We start from the raw sequence: 13,555 nt of genomic DNA, 5'->3' as shown, positions 1-13,555 counted from the left end.
GAGATTCATTAAGAATAAACCATTCACCATCGGAGCATGACCATAAAACATATCTCTCATATAAATAGAACAACCATTATTCTCGGATTTAAATGAGTAGCCATCTCGTATTAAACGATATCCTGATACAATGTTCATGCTCAAACTTGGCACTAAATAACAATTATTGAGGTTCAAAACTAATCACGTAGGTAAATGTAGAGGTAGCGTGCCGACGGCGATCACATTGACCTTGGAACCATTCCCGACGCGCATCGTCACCTCGTCCTTCGCCAGTCTCCACTTATTCCGCAGCTCCTGCTTTGAGTTACAAATGTGAGCAACTGCACCGGTATCAAATACCCAGGAGCTACTACGAGTACTGGTAAGGTACACATCAATTACATGTATATCATATATACCTTTCGTTTTGCCGGCCTTCTTGTCCGCTAAGTATTTGGGGCAGTTCCGCTTCTAGTGACCACTTTCCTTGCAATAAAAGCACTCAGTCTCGGGCTTGGGTCCATTCTTTGGCTTCTTCCTGGCAGCTTGCTTGCCGGGCGCGGCAACTTCCTTGCCGTCCTTCTTGAAGTTTTTCTTACCCTTGCCTTTCTTGAACTTAGTGGTTTTATTCACCATCAACACTTGATGTTCCTTTTTGACTTCTACCTCTGCTGATTTCAGCATTGCAAATACTTCAGGAATGGTCTTTTCCATCCCCTGCATATTGAAGTTCATCACAAAGCTCTTGTAGCTCGGTGGAAGCGACTGAAGGATTCTGTCAATGACCGCGTCATCCGAGAGATTAACTCCCAGCTGAGTCAAGCGGTTATGTAACCCAGACATAGTGAGTATGTGCTCACTGACAGAACTATTTTCCTCCATCTTTTAGCTGAAGAACTTGTCGGAGACTTCATATCTCTCGACCCGGGCATGAGCTTGAAAAACCATTTTCAGCTCTTCGAACATCTCATATGCTCCGTGTATCTCAAAACGCTTTTGGATCCCCGGTTCTAAGTTGTAAAGCATGCCGCACTGAACGAGGGAGTAATCATCGGTACGTGTCTACCAAGCGTTCATAACGTCTTGTTCTGCAGGGAGAATAGGTGCTTCACCTAGCGGTGCTTGCAGGACATAATCTTTCTTGGCAGCTATGAGGATGATCCTCAGGTTCCGGACCCAGTCCGTATAGTTGCTGCCATCGTCTTTCAGCTTGGTTTTCTCTAGGAACGCGTTGAAGTTGAGGACAACGTTGGCCATTTGATCTACAATACATGTTGTAAAGATTTTAGACTAAGTTCATCTAAATCAAATTATTCAATGAACTCCCACTCAGATAGACATCCCTCCAGTCATCTAAGTATAACATGATCCGAGTTAACTAGGCCGTGTCCGATCATCACGTGAGACGGACTAGCCAACATCGGTGAACATTTTCATGTTGATCGTATCTTCTATACGACTCATGCTCGACCTTTCGGTCTTCTGTGTTCCGAGGCCATGTCTGTACATGCTAGGCTCGTCAAGTCAACCTAAGTGTTTGCATGTGTAAATCTTTCTTACACCCGTTGTATGTGAACGTTGGAATCTAACACCCGATCATCGCGTGGTGCTTCGAAACAACAAACTGTCGCAACGGTGCATAGTTAGGGGGAACACTTTCTTGAAATTATTATGAGGGATCATCTTATTTACTACCGTCGTTCTAAGTAAACAAGATGCAAAAACATGATAAACATCACATGCAATCAAATAATAATAGTGACATGATATGGCCAATATCACATAGCTCCTTTGATCTCCATCTTGGGGCTCCATGATCATCTTGTCACCGGCATGACACCATGATCTCCATCATCATGATCTCCATCATCGTGTCTCCATGAAGTTGCTCGCCAACTATTACTTCTACTACTCTGGCTAACATGTTTAGCAATAAAGTAAAGTAATTTACATGGCATTTCTCAATGACACGCAGGTCATACAAAAAATGAAGACAACTCCTATGGCTCCTGCCGGTTGTCATACTCATCGACATGCAAGTCGTGATTCCTATTACAATAGCATGAACATCTCATACATCACATATATATCATTCATCATTCATCACAACTTTGGCCATATCACATCACAAAACACTTGCTGCAAAAACAAGTTAGACGTCCTCTAATTGTTGTTGCAAGTTTTACGTGGCTGCAATAGGGTTCTAGCAAGAACGTTTTCTTACCTACGTGAAAGCCACAACGTGATTTGTCAACTTCTATTTACCCTTCATAAGGACCCTTTTCATCGAATCCGCTCCAACTAAAGTGGGAGAGACAGACACCCGCCAGCCACCTTATGCAACTAGTGCATGTCAGTCGGTGGAACCGGTCTCACGTAAGCGTACGTGTAAGGTTGGTCCGGGCCGCTTCATCCCACAATACTGCTGAAGCAAGATAAGACTAGTAGCGGCAAGAAAGTTGACAACATCTACGCCCACAAAAAATTGTGTTCTACTTGTGCAAAGAGAACTACGCATAGACCTAGCTCATGATGCCACTGTTGGGGAACGTTGCAGAAAACAAAAAATTTCCTACGGTTTCACCAAGATCCATCTATGAGTTCATCTAGCAATGAGTGATCGGATTGCATCTACATACCTTTGTAGATCACGCGTGGAAGCGTTCAAAGAACGGGGATGAGGAAGTCGTACTCGACGTGATCCAAATCACCGGAGATCCTAGCGCCGAACGGACGGCACCTCCGCGTTCAACACACGTACGGTCAGCGTGACGTCTCCTCCTTCTTGATCCAGCAAGGGGGGAGGAGAGGTTGATGAAGATCCAGCAGCACGACGGCGTGGTGGTGGATGCAGGGGTCACCGCAGTAGGGCTTCGCCGTTCTACTGTGAGAGGGAGAGGTGTAGCAGGGGAGAGGGAGGCGCCAAGACTCAAGGGTACCGCTGCCCCCTCCCTCCCCCCCCCCTTTATATAGGCCCCCTAGGGGTGCGCTGGCCCTAGGAGATGGGATCTCCTAGGGGGCGGCGGCCAAGGGGTGGAGTGCCCCCCAAGCCAGGTGGGGCGCCCCCCCACCCTAGGGTTCCCAACCCTAGGCGCATGGGGTGGGCCAAGGGGGGCGCACCAGCCCACTATGGGCTGGTTCCCCTCCCCAATTTGGCCCATGGGGCCCTCCGGGATGGGTGGCCCCACCCGGTGGACCCCCGGGACCCTTCCGGTGGTCCCGGTACAATACTGGTGACCCCCGTCCGGATGGCCGAAACTGCACTTCCTATATATAATTCTTCACCTCCGGACCATTTCGGAACTCCTCGTGACATCCGGGATCTCATCCGGGACTCCGAACAACTTTCGGGTTACTGCATATTATATCTCTACAACCCTAGCGTCACCGAACCTTAAGTGTGTAGACCCTACGGGTTCGGGAGACATGCAGACATGACCGAGATGGCTCTCCGGTCAATAACCAACAGCGGGATCTAGATACCCATGTTGGCTCCCACATTCTCCTCGATGATCTCATCGAATGAACCACGATGTTGAGGATTCAAGCAACCTCGTATACAATTCCCTTTGTCAATCGGTATGTCACTTGCCCGAGATTCGATCGTCGGTATCCCAATACCTCGTTCAATCTCGTTACCGGCAAGTCACTTTACTCGTACCGTAATGCATGATCCCGTGACCAGACACTTGGTCACTTTGAGCTCATTATGATGATGCATTACCGAGTGGGCCCAGAGATACCTCTCCGTTTATACGGAGTGACAAATCCCAGTCTTGATCCGTGTCAACCCAACAGACACTTTCGGAGATACCCGTAGTATACCTTTATAGTCACCCAGTTACGTTGTGACGTTTGGTACACCAAAAGCACTCTTACGGCATCCGGGATTTACACGATCTCATGGTCTAAGGAAAAGATACTTGACATTGGAAAAACTCTAGCAAACGAACTATACGATCTTGTGCTATGTTTAGGATTGGGTCTTGTCCATCACATCATTCTCCTAATGATGTGATCTCGTTATCAATGACATCCAATGTCCATAGTCAGGAAACCATGACTATCTGTTGATCAACGAGCTAGTTAACTAGAGGCTTACTAGGGACATGTTGGTGTCTATGTATTCACACATGTATTACGATTTCCGGATAACACAATTATAGCATGAATAAAAGACAATTATCATGAACAAGGAAATATAATAATAATCCTTTTATTATTGCCTCTAGGGCATATTTCCAACAATTATCATGTTTCAAAAAGCTAAACCGCCTATATTGGTATAAAAAGGTACAGATCTAAAGTACCTAAGTGAAGAAAAACAAGTTTCATAGATTGATATGATAATTTCAGATCTGTGGTGTGACAGAAAACTGGAATATATTCAGGCCTAAACTTCAGGTGCTTAAAAAGTTCGTCAGATTCAAATGAGTTTTTTATATATGAAGGGAATGCTCTAATGAAGAAAAAGGGTGTTTATGGATACGGTCGCACATGAAATAACAGATCCAAACTAGTCGTTTATGCTACTAAGAAGAACAGGGATGAACGGCGCCGGAGTTTCGATAGACTCTGATGAACACCAAAACCCTAATGGTGGATCTAGAGCAAGGAAGGAGGAACTTACTGATGCTAATGGAACAGTGGAGGAGCGTCGCATTTCTCTGGTGTGGTCAGGTTGATGCAGCGGCCGTCGTTGGGGCGGAAGCGAAGGTCGACGGCAGCGGCGGAGCTCCAACGTTCGACGACGCGAGGAAGAAGACGATGCGAAGGGGCACGAAGGGGAAAAATGAAAAGGACCCTTCGGCTTTATTTATAAGGTGAGCTGGATAAGTGTCAGACGCGAGAATTGAGGAGCCCAAAAATGGGATATGTGACAGCTTTGTCGCCTTGATTGTCGAAGGCTCATTAATGAAGGTAAGATTTAGGCAATCTTTAATAACAGGTGACGTGATGGCGGTTTATCATGAACCTGGAAGATGACATCAGGGCGGTTTATGAGATTTATGTGAATTTGCAGAAGAGGAAACTTTCCTAAGTATTGAAGATTGACATGAACCAGTTCAAATCAATCTGGGGCCTAATGTTGGGGATATTACTACTGGACATAAACCGGCCAGGAGAGGTCGGGTTATCCCCATAATGATTATTATATTTGAAGCCCATAAAGACAAAGATGGTGGCTCTTTATGAAGGCCCAAGGCCCAAAGGCGGGTTAAGGCCTGTAGACATAAACTGACATTGATATGTAAACTTGTGTTGTAAGATAGAAAGAATAGAGACCGAGCCGGACACGTTTATGAGCCGGCCTCGGGATTCTGTAAACCGGCGGGCGTCAACCTATGTATATAAAGGGACGACCCGGCGGTGGTTTAGGGACAACAAACAATAACTCGAGAGCCAGGCAAAGCGGATTCGCGCCCTGGTCATCGAAACCCTAGCAATTCCATCACAACTAGAGTAGGCTTTTACCTTCATCGTAAGGGGCCAAACCAGTATAATTCCTTGCGTCCCTTGTTCCGCTTTAACCCCTTTAAGCTAACCCGTCGCGATGGCTCTATGACTAAGTCCTTTCACTAGGACATCTGCCGTGACAAAACCAAGACAAATAGCATCATCCATAGCAGAAGTAGCATCATCAATTACTTGCAATATATCAGGATTAATAGCAAGTGGTGGTGTTGCAAGCTTACTCAAAACAAAAGGTGAATCAAGTGAAGAGCCAGATAACAGTTCCTTACCTCCCCTCGTCTTAGAGGGAACGATCTTGGTTCTATCATCCTTAAGATTCTTCATAGTGATGAACAGCCATAAATCCCAGGTGATTCAAAAAATATAGCTATGATCCCTGGCAACGGCGCCAGAAAAAGCTCTTGATAACTCACAACTATAGGGGATCACAATAGTTTTTGATGGTAGAGTATTCAACCCAAATTTATTGATTTGACACAAGGGGAGCAAAAGAATATTTGCAAGTATTAACAGTTGATTTGTCAATTCAACCACACCTTGAGACTAAATATCTGCAGCAAAGTGATCAGTAGCACAGTAGTATGGTAATTCGATAGCAGTAGTAACGATAGCAATGGTAACGGTAACAGCAGTAGCAATAGTTTTGTAGCAGTTGTAACAGCAGTAACAGTAGTAGTAGTGATAGTAACTCAGAAGGAACAATATGCATGTGAAAAGCTCGTAGGCACTGGATCGGTGATAACGTTGGATAATATTCATCATATAACAGTCATAACCTAGGGTGACACAGAACTAGCTCCAATTCATCAATATAATGTAGGCATGTATTTCGTATATAGTCATACATGCTTATGGAAAAGAACTTGCATGGCATCTTTTGTCCTACCCTCCCATGTCAGCGGGGTACATAAGGAAAGTAAGGGATATTAAGGCCTCCTTTTAATAGAGAACCGAAACAAAGCACTAACACATAGTGAATACATGAACTCTAATCACTAGAAAGAATCCCAATTTTTGTCACATTGGGGTATGCGGGTCATAACACATAGTAGGTGCATACAACTTGCAAGAATGGATCAAGAACACAAATATATTCATAAAAACATAAAGGGTTCAGATCTGAAATCATGGCACTCAGGCCCTATTGACAAGCATTAAGCATAGCAAAGTCATAGCAAAATCAATCTTAGAACATAATGGATACTAGGGATCACGCCCTAACAAAACTAACTCGGTTACATGATGAATATCATCCAACCCATCCCCGTCCAGCAAGCCTACAAAGAAATTACTCACTCTCGGCGGTGAGCATCATGAATTTGGTGATGAAGGATGGTTTATGATGACAAAGATGGAAGATCCCCCTCTCCGGAGCCCCGAACGGAATCCAAATCTGGCCTCCCGATGAAGAACAGGGGGCGGCGTCTCCGTATCGTAAAACGCGATGACACTTCCTCTCCTATTTTTTCTTGAAAAATAGGAATTTATAGTGGTGAGATTAGGGTCAACGGAGCCACGTGGGCCCCATAAGCCACCATGGCGTGCCTGGGGGGTGGGCGCACCCTGGTGCCTTGTGGGCATAGGATGGCTCCCCTCCAGTGGATCTTGGCTCTAGTAATTTTTATTTATTCCATAAAAAATCTCCAAAAAGTTTTGTCCAATTCCGAGAACTTTTATTTCTGCACGAAAACAACACCATGGTAGTTCTGCTGAAAACAGCGTCAGTCCGGGTTAGTTTCATTCAAATCATGCAAATTAGAGTCCAAAACAAGAGCAAAAAATGTTTAGAAAAGTAGATACGATGGAGAGTATCACTGCACCTTTGTTACAATCACTACTTGTTTATTGTTACAAATTACCTTGGTATCAAACTCTCTGTTACCGATAATTTTAGTGCTTGCAGAGAATACCTTACTGAAAACCGCTTGTCATTTCCTTTTTCTCCTTGTTGGGTTCAACACTCTTACTTACCGAAAAGACTACGATAGATTCCCTATACTTGTGGGTCATCAAGACTCTTTTCTAGCGTCGTTGTCAGGGAGTGAAGCGCCTTTGGTAAGGAAACATTTATATTACGTGTTAAAATTTACAGTCACTTGTTACTATGGAAAGAAATCATTTGAGGGGTTTGTTCGGGGTATCTTCACCTCAACCGGAAGCAATAAGAGTTGTCCCTCAACCTCCTGAACCTACTGAAAATATTTATTATGAGATTCCTTCAAGTATGTTAGAGAAACTGCTAGCTAATCCTTATGCAGGAGATGAAATAGCACATTCTGATATGCACTTAATCTATGTGGGTGAAATTTGTGGATTGTTTAAGCTTGTGGGTTTATCCGAGGATGGAGTTAAGAAGAATGTTTTTCCTTTATCTTTGGAGAGAAAGGCATCGACTATTGGATGATATTGGAGTATGGGATTCAAACCGATTGAAATTGGAATTTCATCCGAAGTTTTATCCTATGCATTTGGTTCACTGTGATCGAAATTATATATATACTTTTTGGTGAGAAAGTATCACGATGTCGAAGCGTATGTCCGCTCGGAGACCGTCCACAAAACGAGTGAAGTAGTAATAAGGATGAATTGTTTCAGAGAATGCAGATAAATGACTAACTATTAATTCAAACTGCTCAATGTACTCTGCTACAGAAGATCTTTGGGAAATGGTATAGAATTGACGAGATAGAAGTTGGTGGCGATCTCGCCCAAATCGGGTGCACATCAAGGTAGCAAAAGTCTTCCAATTGAATTCAGAAAGTTTGTTCTGAATCAACTGAAGCCAAACCGAAGCAATGCCGGAACAATTTAGGGTAGCCATGGGCACCCAAAATTTCTCCTGAATTCCAAACATGTTAAAGTACTGCTCACACAAGGTCTTCCACAAACAGGGATTCTTGCCCGTGAACTGGGGAAACCTGATGGAGGGGTGGGTTTGCCCGATCCCGGCCAAGATCTAGCTCGCATGGGCGAATGGGGCGAGAGGGACATAGGGGAACGAAGTATGAACCGGCAGTTGGCCGGGGTAGACACTGACGCGAAGCCAGTGCCAGGCCTCGTAGAAGTGCATCGTCGCCCTGGCCTTGAGGCCCGAGGGCACCATCCTCCGCGTCCTTGCTGGTGCTGATGTGGTCATGCAGAGAGGTTGGTGGGGCGGGTGGCACCGTAATGGTGGACGCAACCGTTGTGTCCTCGCCTGCTGCCGCGGGTCGCCCTTGTCAGAGTACGGCGACTGCCGTGGCGAGCTAGTCGACACGCCGTTCCAAATCCGGGCGCCACTGGACCATGTCGTCCAACCTGGCGGTCGTGACCTGGATCATGGCAGTGTTGGAATGAATGTCGACGTGGATTCCGTCAAGGGAGTTGGAGAGCTTGTCAAAGTAGTCCTTAAACGAAGGATCCATGACGGTGATTTGATGATTTGATCGTTGGCGATGTCAGCGAGCGCCTCTCCACGAGGTGCGCCGGGACGGGATCAGAAAGGCTCTCAATACCAAATGTGAGCAACCTAACAATATTCCTCTCGGTCTATAACCCTCATCGTGCGAATTCGACTAGCAATAGTGGATTACATTTTGCGTTACATGAATTGAGGAAAGGGGGTTCGTGGTAGAGAAAGAACAGGTGGCCGCCGCCGGGATTCGTGCTCCACTGGATGCCCTTCACGCAAACGGTCAAGGGTAAGTAGGTGAGCTGTGACTCGCACCCACTCCGGGCCCTAGACTCTTCGGTTGGGCTGGCGTGCACGAGTGGGCCGAGCTGCCAACGAGGCCAGCGACTTGCCTTCTCGTGGGGTATGCATGTCAGTTCCACTGACAGGTGGGGAACTGGAGGGTGAATTAACTGAGATTGCACGATGATGAGAGAGGGGAAGAAAAAGATAAGCAGACCGTTGGGTTTCCAATCGAGTGTCAACAGAAATTTCTTGATTTATTTTCTTTTCAGTTGACCGATCCACAGGACAGGAGGTCACTTTCTCGTCCCACGGAAGAAGTGAACACCGCCCCTTCGTTCCCCGACACGCGCGAAATTCGGTAGCAAGATGTCGCAGACCAATGTTTTCGGCCGAGACGCGCGCCGCAGGAAGCTGCACGACACTCGCTCATCCGGCCACGCCAAACGCCCAGCCAGCGACACCACCGCACGCAGGACGCGGCGCCCAGGCAGGCACGCCACCACCACCCGCGCGAGACCCGCCGGACGAGCGGCGCTTCGCCAAGCTCGGAGCGCGCACGCATGCAACCCTCATGCCCGCGAAAGCCTCCCGTCCTCCACCGCTCGGCGCAGCGAGCTATAAGACGGCGGCGGGGCGCCATCGGCTCTCACCATTCCCACGGAGAGAGGAGGCAGGCAGCCAGGCAGCTTGCCCCCGCCCTCCCTCCGTGCCCACGCCGACAGGGCCTCCCCCCTCTCGGGCGAGCGCCGGCGCCACCACCCACCACCACCACCCGGCCAGCCCCGTAGCTAGCCCGGAATAAAATAAATTTATCTATCTAAGTACCTAGCCAGCCATGGCGTCCCTCTCCCTCGAGGACGTCCGCGACGAGACCGTCGACCTGGTAAGTCCTCCCTTCCTTCGTCGCCATTGATCCGCCTTCACGTCTTCGTGTGCATTGGATTGATTTAATTTGCGATTTTGCAGTCGACGGTGACGGTGGATGAGGTGTTCAAGACGCTCAAGTGCGACAAGAAGGGGCTGAGCGAGGCGGAGGGGGAGAACCGGCTCAAGCTCTTCGGCCCCAACAAGCTGGAGGAGAAGAAGGAGAGCAAGCTGCTCAAGTTCCTGGGCTTCATGTGGAACCCGCTGTCCTGGGTCATGGAGATCGCCGCCATCATGGCCATCGCGCTCGCCAACGGCGGCGGCAGGCCGCCGGACTGGCAGGACTTCGTCGGCATCGTCACCCTCCTCTTCATCAACTCCACCATCAGCTACATCGAGGAGGCCAACGCCGGGGACGCCGCCGCCGCGCTCATGGCCGGGCTCGCGCCCAAGACCAAGCTGCTCAGGGACGGCAACTGGGAGGAGCGGGACGCCGCCATCCTCGTCCCCGGCGACATCATCAGCATCAAGCTCGGCGACATCATCCCCGCCGACGCCAGGCTGCTCGAGGGCGACGCGCTCAAGATCGACCAGTCGGCGCTCACGGGCGAGTCCATGCCGGTCAACAAGTACGCCGGGCAGGAGGTGTTCTCGGGCTCCACGGTGAAGCAGGGCGAGCTGGAGGCCGTCGTCATCGCCACCGGCGTGCACACGTTCTTCGGCAAGGCGGCGCACCTCGTCGACAGCACCAACAACGTCGGACACTTCCAGCAGGTGCTCACGGCCATCGGCAACTTCTGCATCATCTCCATCGCCGCGGGCATGCTCGTGGAGATCATCGTCATGTACCCGATCCAGCACCGCGCGTACCGCGACGGCATCGACAACCTCCTCGTGCTGCTCATCGGCGGCATCCCCATCGCCATGCCCACCGTGCTCTCCGTCACCATGGCCATCGGCTCCCACCGTCTGTCGCAGCAGGGCGCCATCACCAAGCGCATGACGGCCATCGAGGAGATGGCCGGCATGGACGTGCTCTGCAGCGACAAGACCGGCACGCTCACGCTCAACAAGCTCACCGTAGACAAGACCCTCATCGAGGTGTGCTCCAAGGGCGTCGACAAGGACATGGTGCTCCTCTACGCCGCCAGGGCGTCCCGCGTCGAGAACCAGGACGCCATTGACACATGCATCGTCAACATGCTCGCCGACCCCAAGGAGGCCCGCGCCGGCATCAAGGAAGTCCACTTCCTCCCCTTCAACCCCGTGGACAAGCGCACGGCCATCACCTACATCGACGGCAACGGCGACTGGCACAGGGTCAGCAAGGGCGCGCCCGAGCAGATCATCGAGCTCTGCAAGATGGCACCGGACGCCGAGAAGAAGGTGCACACGCTCATCGCCTCATACGCCGACCGCGGCCTCCGGTCCCTCGGCGTGTCGTACCAGCAGGTCCCGGAGAAGAACAAGGAGAGCGCGGGCGACCCGTGGCAGTTCATCGGGCTGCTCCCGCTGTTCGACCCTCCGAGGCACGACAGCGCGGAGACCATCCGCCGCGCGCTCCACCTGGGCGTCAACGTGAAGATGATCACCGGCGACCAGCTGGCCATCGGGAAGGAGACCGGGCGGCGGCTGGGCATGGGCACCAACATGTACCCGTCCACGGCGCTCCTGGGCGACAAGAACACGGCCGTGGACGGGCTCCCCATCGACGAGCTGATCGAGAAGGCGGACGGGTTCGCGGGGGTGTTCCCGGAGCACAAGTACGAGATCGTGAAGCGGCTGCAGGACAAGAAGCACATCGTGGGGATGACGGGCGACGGCGTGAACGACGCGCCGGCGCTGAAGAAGGCGGACATCGGGATCGCGGTGGACGACGCGACGGACGCGGCGCGGTCGGCGTCGGACATCGTGCTGACGGAGCCCGGGCTGAGCGTGATCGTGAGCGCGGTGCTGACGAGCCGTGCCATCTTCCAGCGGATGAAGAACTACACCATCTACGCGGTGTCCATCACGATCCGCATCGTGCTCGGGTTCATGCTGGTGGCGCTGATCTGGAAGTTCGACTTCGCGCCCTTCATGGTGCTCATCATCGCCATCCTCAACGACGGCACCATCATGACCATCTCCAAGGACCGGGTGAAGCCGTCGCCGAAGCCGGACTCGTGGAAGCTGGACGAGATCTTCGCGACGGGGGTGGTGCTGGGCACGTACATGGCGCTGGTCACCGTGGTCTTCTTCTACCTGGCGCACGACACGGACTTCTTCACGGAGACGTTCGGGGTGCACCCGATCCGGGACAACGACCGGCAGCTGATGGCGGCGCTGTACCTGCAGGTGAGCATCATCAGCCAGGCGCTCATCTTCGTGACGCGGTCGCGGAGCTGGTCCTTCGTGGAGCGGCCGGGGTACCTGCTGCTCTTCGCCTTCTTCGCGGCGCAGCTGGTGGCGACGGCGATCGCCGTGTACGCCGACTGGGACTTCTGCGACATGGAGGGGATCGGGTGGGCGTGGGGCGGCGCCATCTGGGTCTTCACCCTCGTCACCTACGTCCCGCTGGACGTGCTCAAGTTCATCATCCGCTACTCGATCAGCGGCAAGGGGTGGAACAACGTCCAGAACAAGGCAAGCTAAGCCAAAGCCCAAATGCACGCCCGCCTCCGCCGCCGTCGCCATTGTTGTTGATTCCTTCGTCTTCTCCATTTCGTCCCAGTGAGACACGTTTGTGATCTTGGCGCAGACGGCGTTCACCAACAAGAAGGACTACGGCAGGGGCGAGCGGGAGGCGCTGTGGGCCAGGGAGCAGAGGACGCTCAACGGCCTCAGCCAGCCGGCCGGCTCCGACCTCCTCGGCAACAAGGAGGAGCTCTCCGACATCGCCGCGGAGGCCGCCAAGCGCGCCGAGATCGCCAGGCTCAGGGAGCTGCACACGCTCAAGGGCCACGTCGAGTCGGTCGTCAAGCAGAAGGGCATCGACATCGACGCCATTCCGCAGAACTACACCGTCTGATCTCATCGATTGCTGCTCCGGTGGGGCGGCCGGAGAGGGTCCGTCCATGTGTTGCGTGGGTTTCAGCGGGAAGAGTACTACAGCTATGCCGGTATACCTGTCTGTGTGTATACATATCTCTCTCTACTGCTGCATAGGTTTTCTTGTGCTCTCAATGACATTATCTCTGTAATACAAGTGTGTGGGAACGGTGCGTCTGCATGAACATTTTGTCTCTCTTGTCACCAGCCTCTTGCTTCTCTCACTGCTACTTTCCCTCCCTAAACAAGTATAAGAGTGTTTCGATCACTACTACTTTAGTGATCTATAAACGCTCTTATATTTCTTTACGGAGGGGGTACTATGAAAACTGACTAATGCACCTCCTACATCCAAAATCTCTTCTACCTTTTCAAATGAATGAACATCTCATAAACACAAAGGAATGGATAATTCTATGCATAAGAGAATATCCTAGTGACTCACATCTACCTACACAGAAACTCATAAACCCTCATCTCTCCTCAGGTTTACAGAAACACGATGGTACAGAAATGGGAAAACAATTC

The 13,555-nt window shown here is 50.6% G+C and overlaps 1 protein-coding gene across 2 annotated transcripts; it reads left to right on the top strand.

The window, feature by feature from the left end:
- Positions 1-9,879: 9,879 nt before the first annotated feature.
- LOC119332421 (ATPase 6, plasma membrane-type-like) lies at positions 9,880-13,127 on the top strand. 2 transcript variants are annotated; one of them, XM_037605606.1, is made up of 3 exons: positions 9,880-10,016; positions 10,100-12,622; positions 12,738-13,127. In XM_037605606.1, exons 1-3 carry the CDS (start codon positions 9,969-9,971, stop codon positions 13,005-13,007), a joined length of 2,841 nt encoding a protein of 946 aa, XP_037461503.1. In that variant the 5' UTR covers positions 9,880-9,968; the 3' UTR covers positions 13,008-13,127. The 2 variants fall into 2 exon arrangements, with proteins under 2 accessions (XP_037461503.1, XP_037461504.1); XM_037605607.1 differs by having other exon boundaries at positions 12,711-12,817.
- Positions 13,128-13,555: the final 428 nt, after the last annotated feature.

Source organism: Triticum dicoccoides, chromosome 7A (genome assembly GCF_002162155.2).
Source record: "Triticum dicoccoides isolate Atlit2015 ecotype Zavitan chromosome 7A, WEW_v2.0, whole genome shotgun sequence".
In the NCBI taxonomy this organism is placed as follows: Eukaryota; Viridiplantae; Streptophyta; class Magnoliopsida; order Poales; family Poaceae; genus Triticum; species Triticum dicoccoides.
The sequence above is the reverse complement of the archived record's forward strand: the minus strand, read 5'-3'. Positions and strand labels throughout refer to the sequence as shown.

Bases quoted from the DNA above. Each gene is read 5' to 3' on its own strand.
- LOC119332421 (XM_037605606.1), top strand. From the start codon at position 9,969: ATGGCGTCCCTCTCCCTCGAGGACGTCCGCGACGAGACCGTCGACCTG. The intron at 10,017-10,099 runs GTAAGTCCTCCC...GCGATTTTGCAG, and splicing joins GCGACGAGACCGTCGACCTG to TCGACGGTGACGGTGGATGA. The intron at 12,623-12,737 runs GCAAGCTAAGCC...ATCTTGGCGCAG, and splicing joins GGAACAACGTCCAGAACAAG to ACGGCGTTCACCAACAAGAA.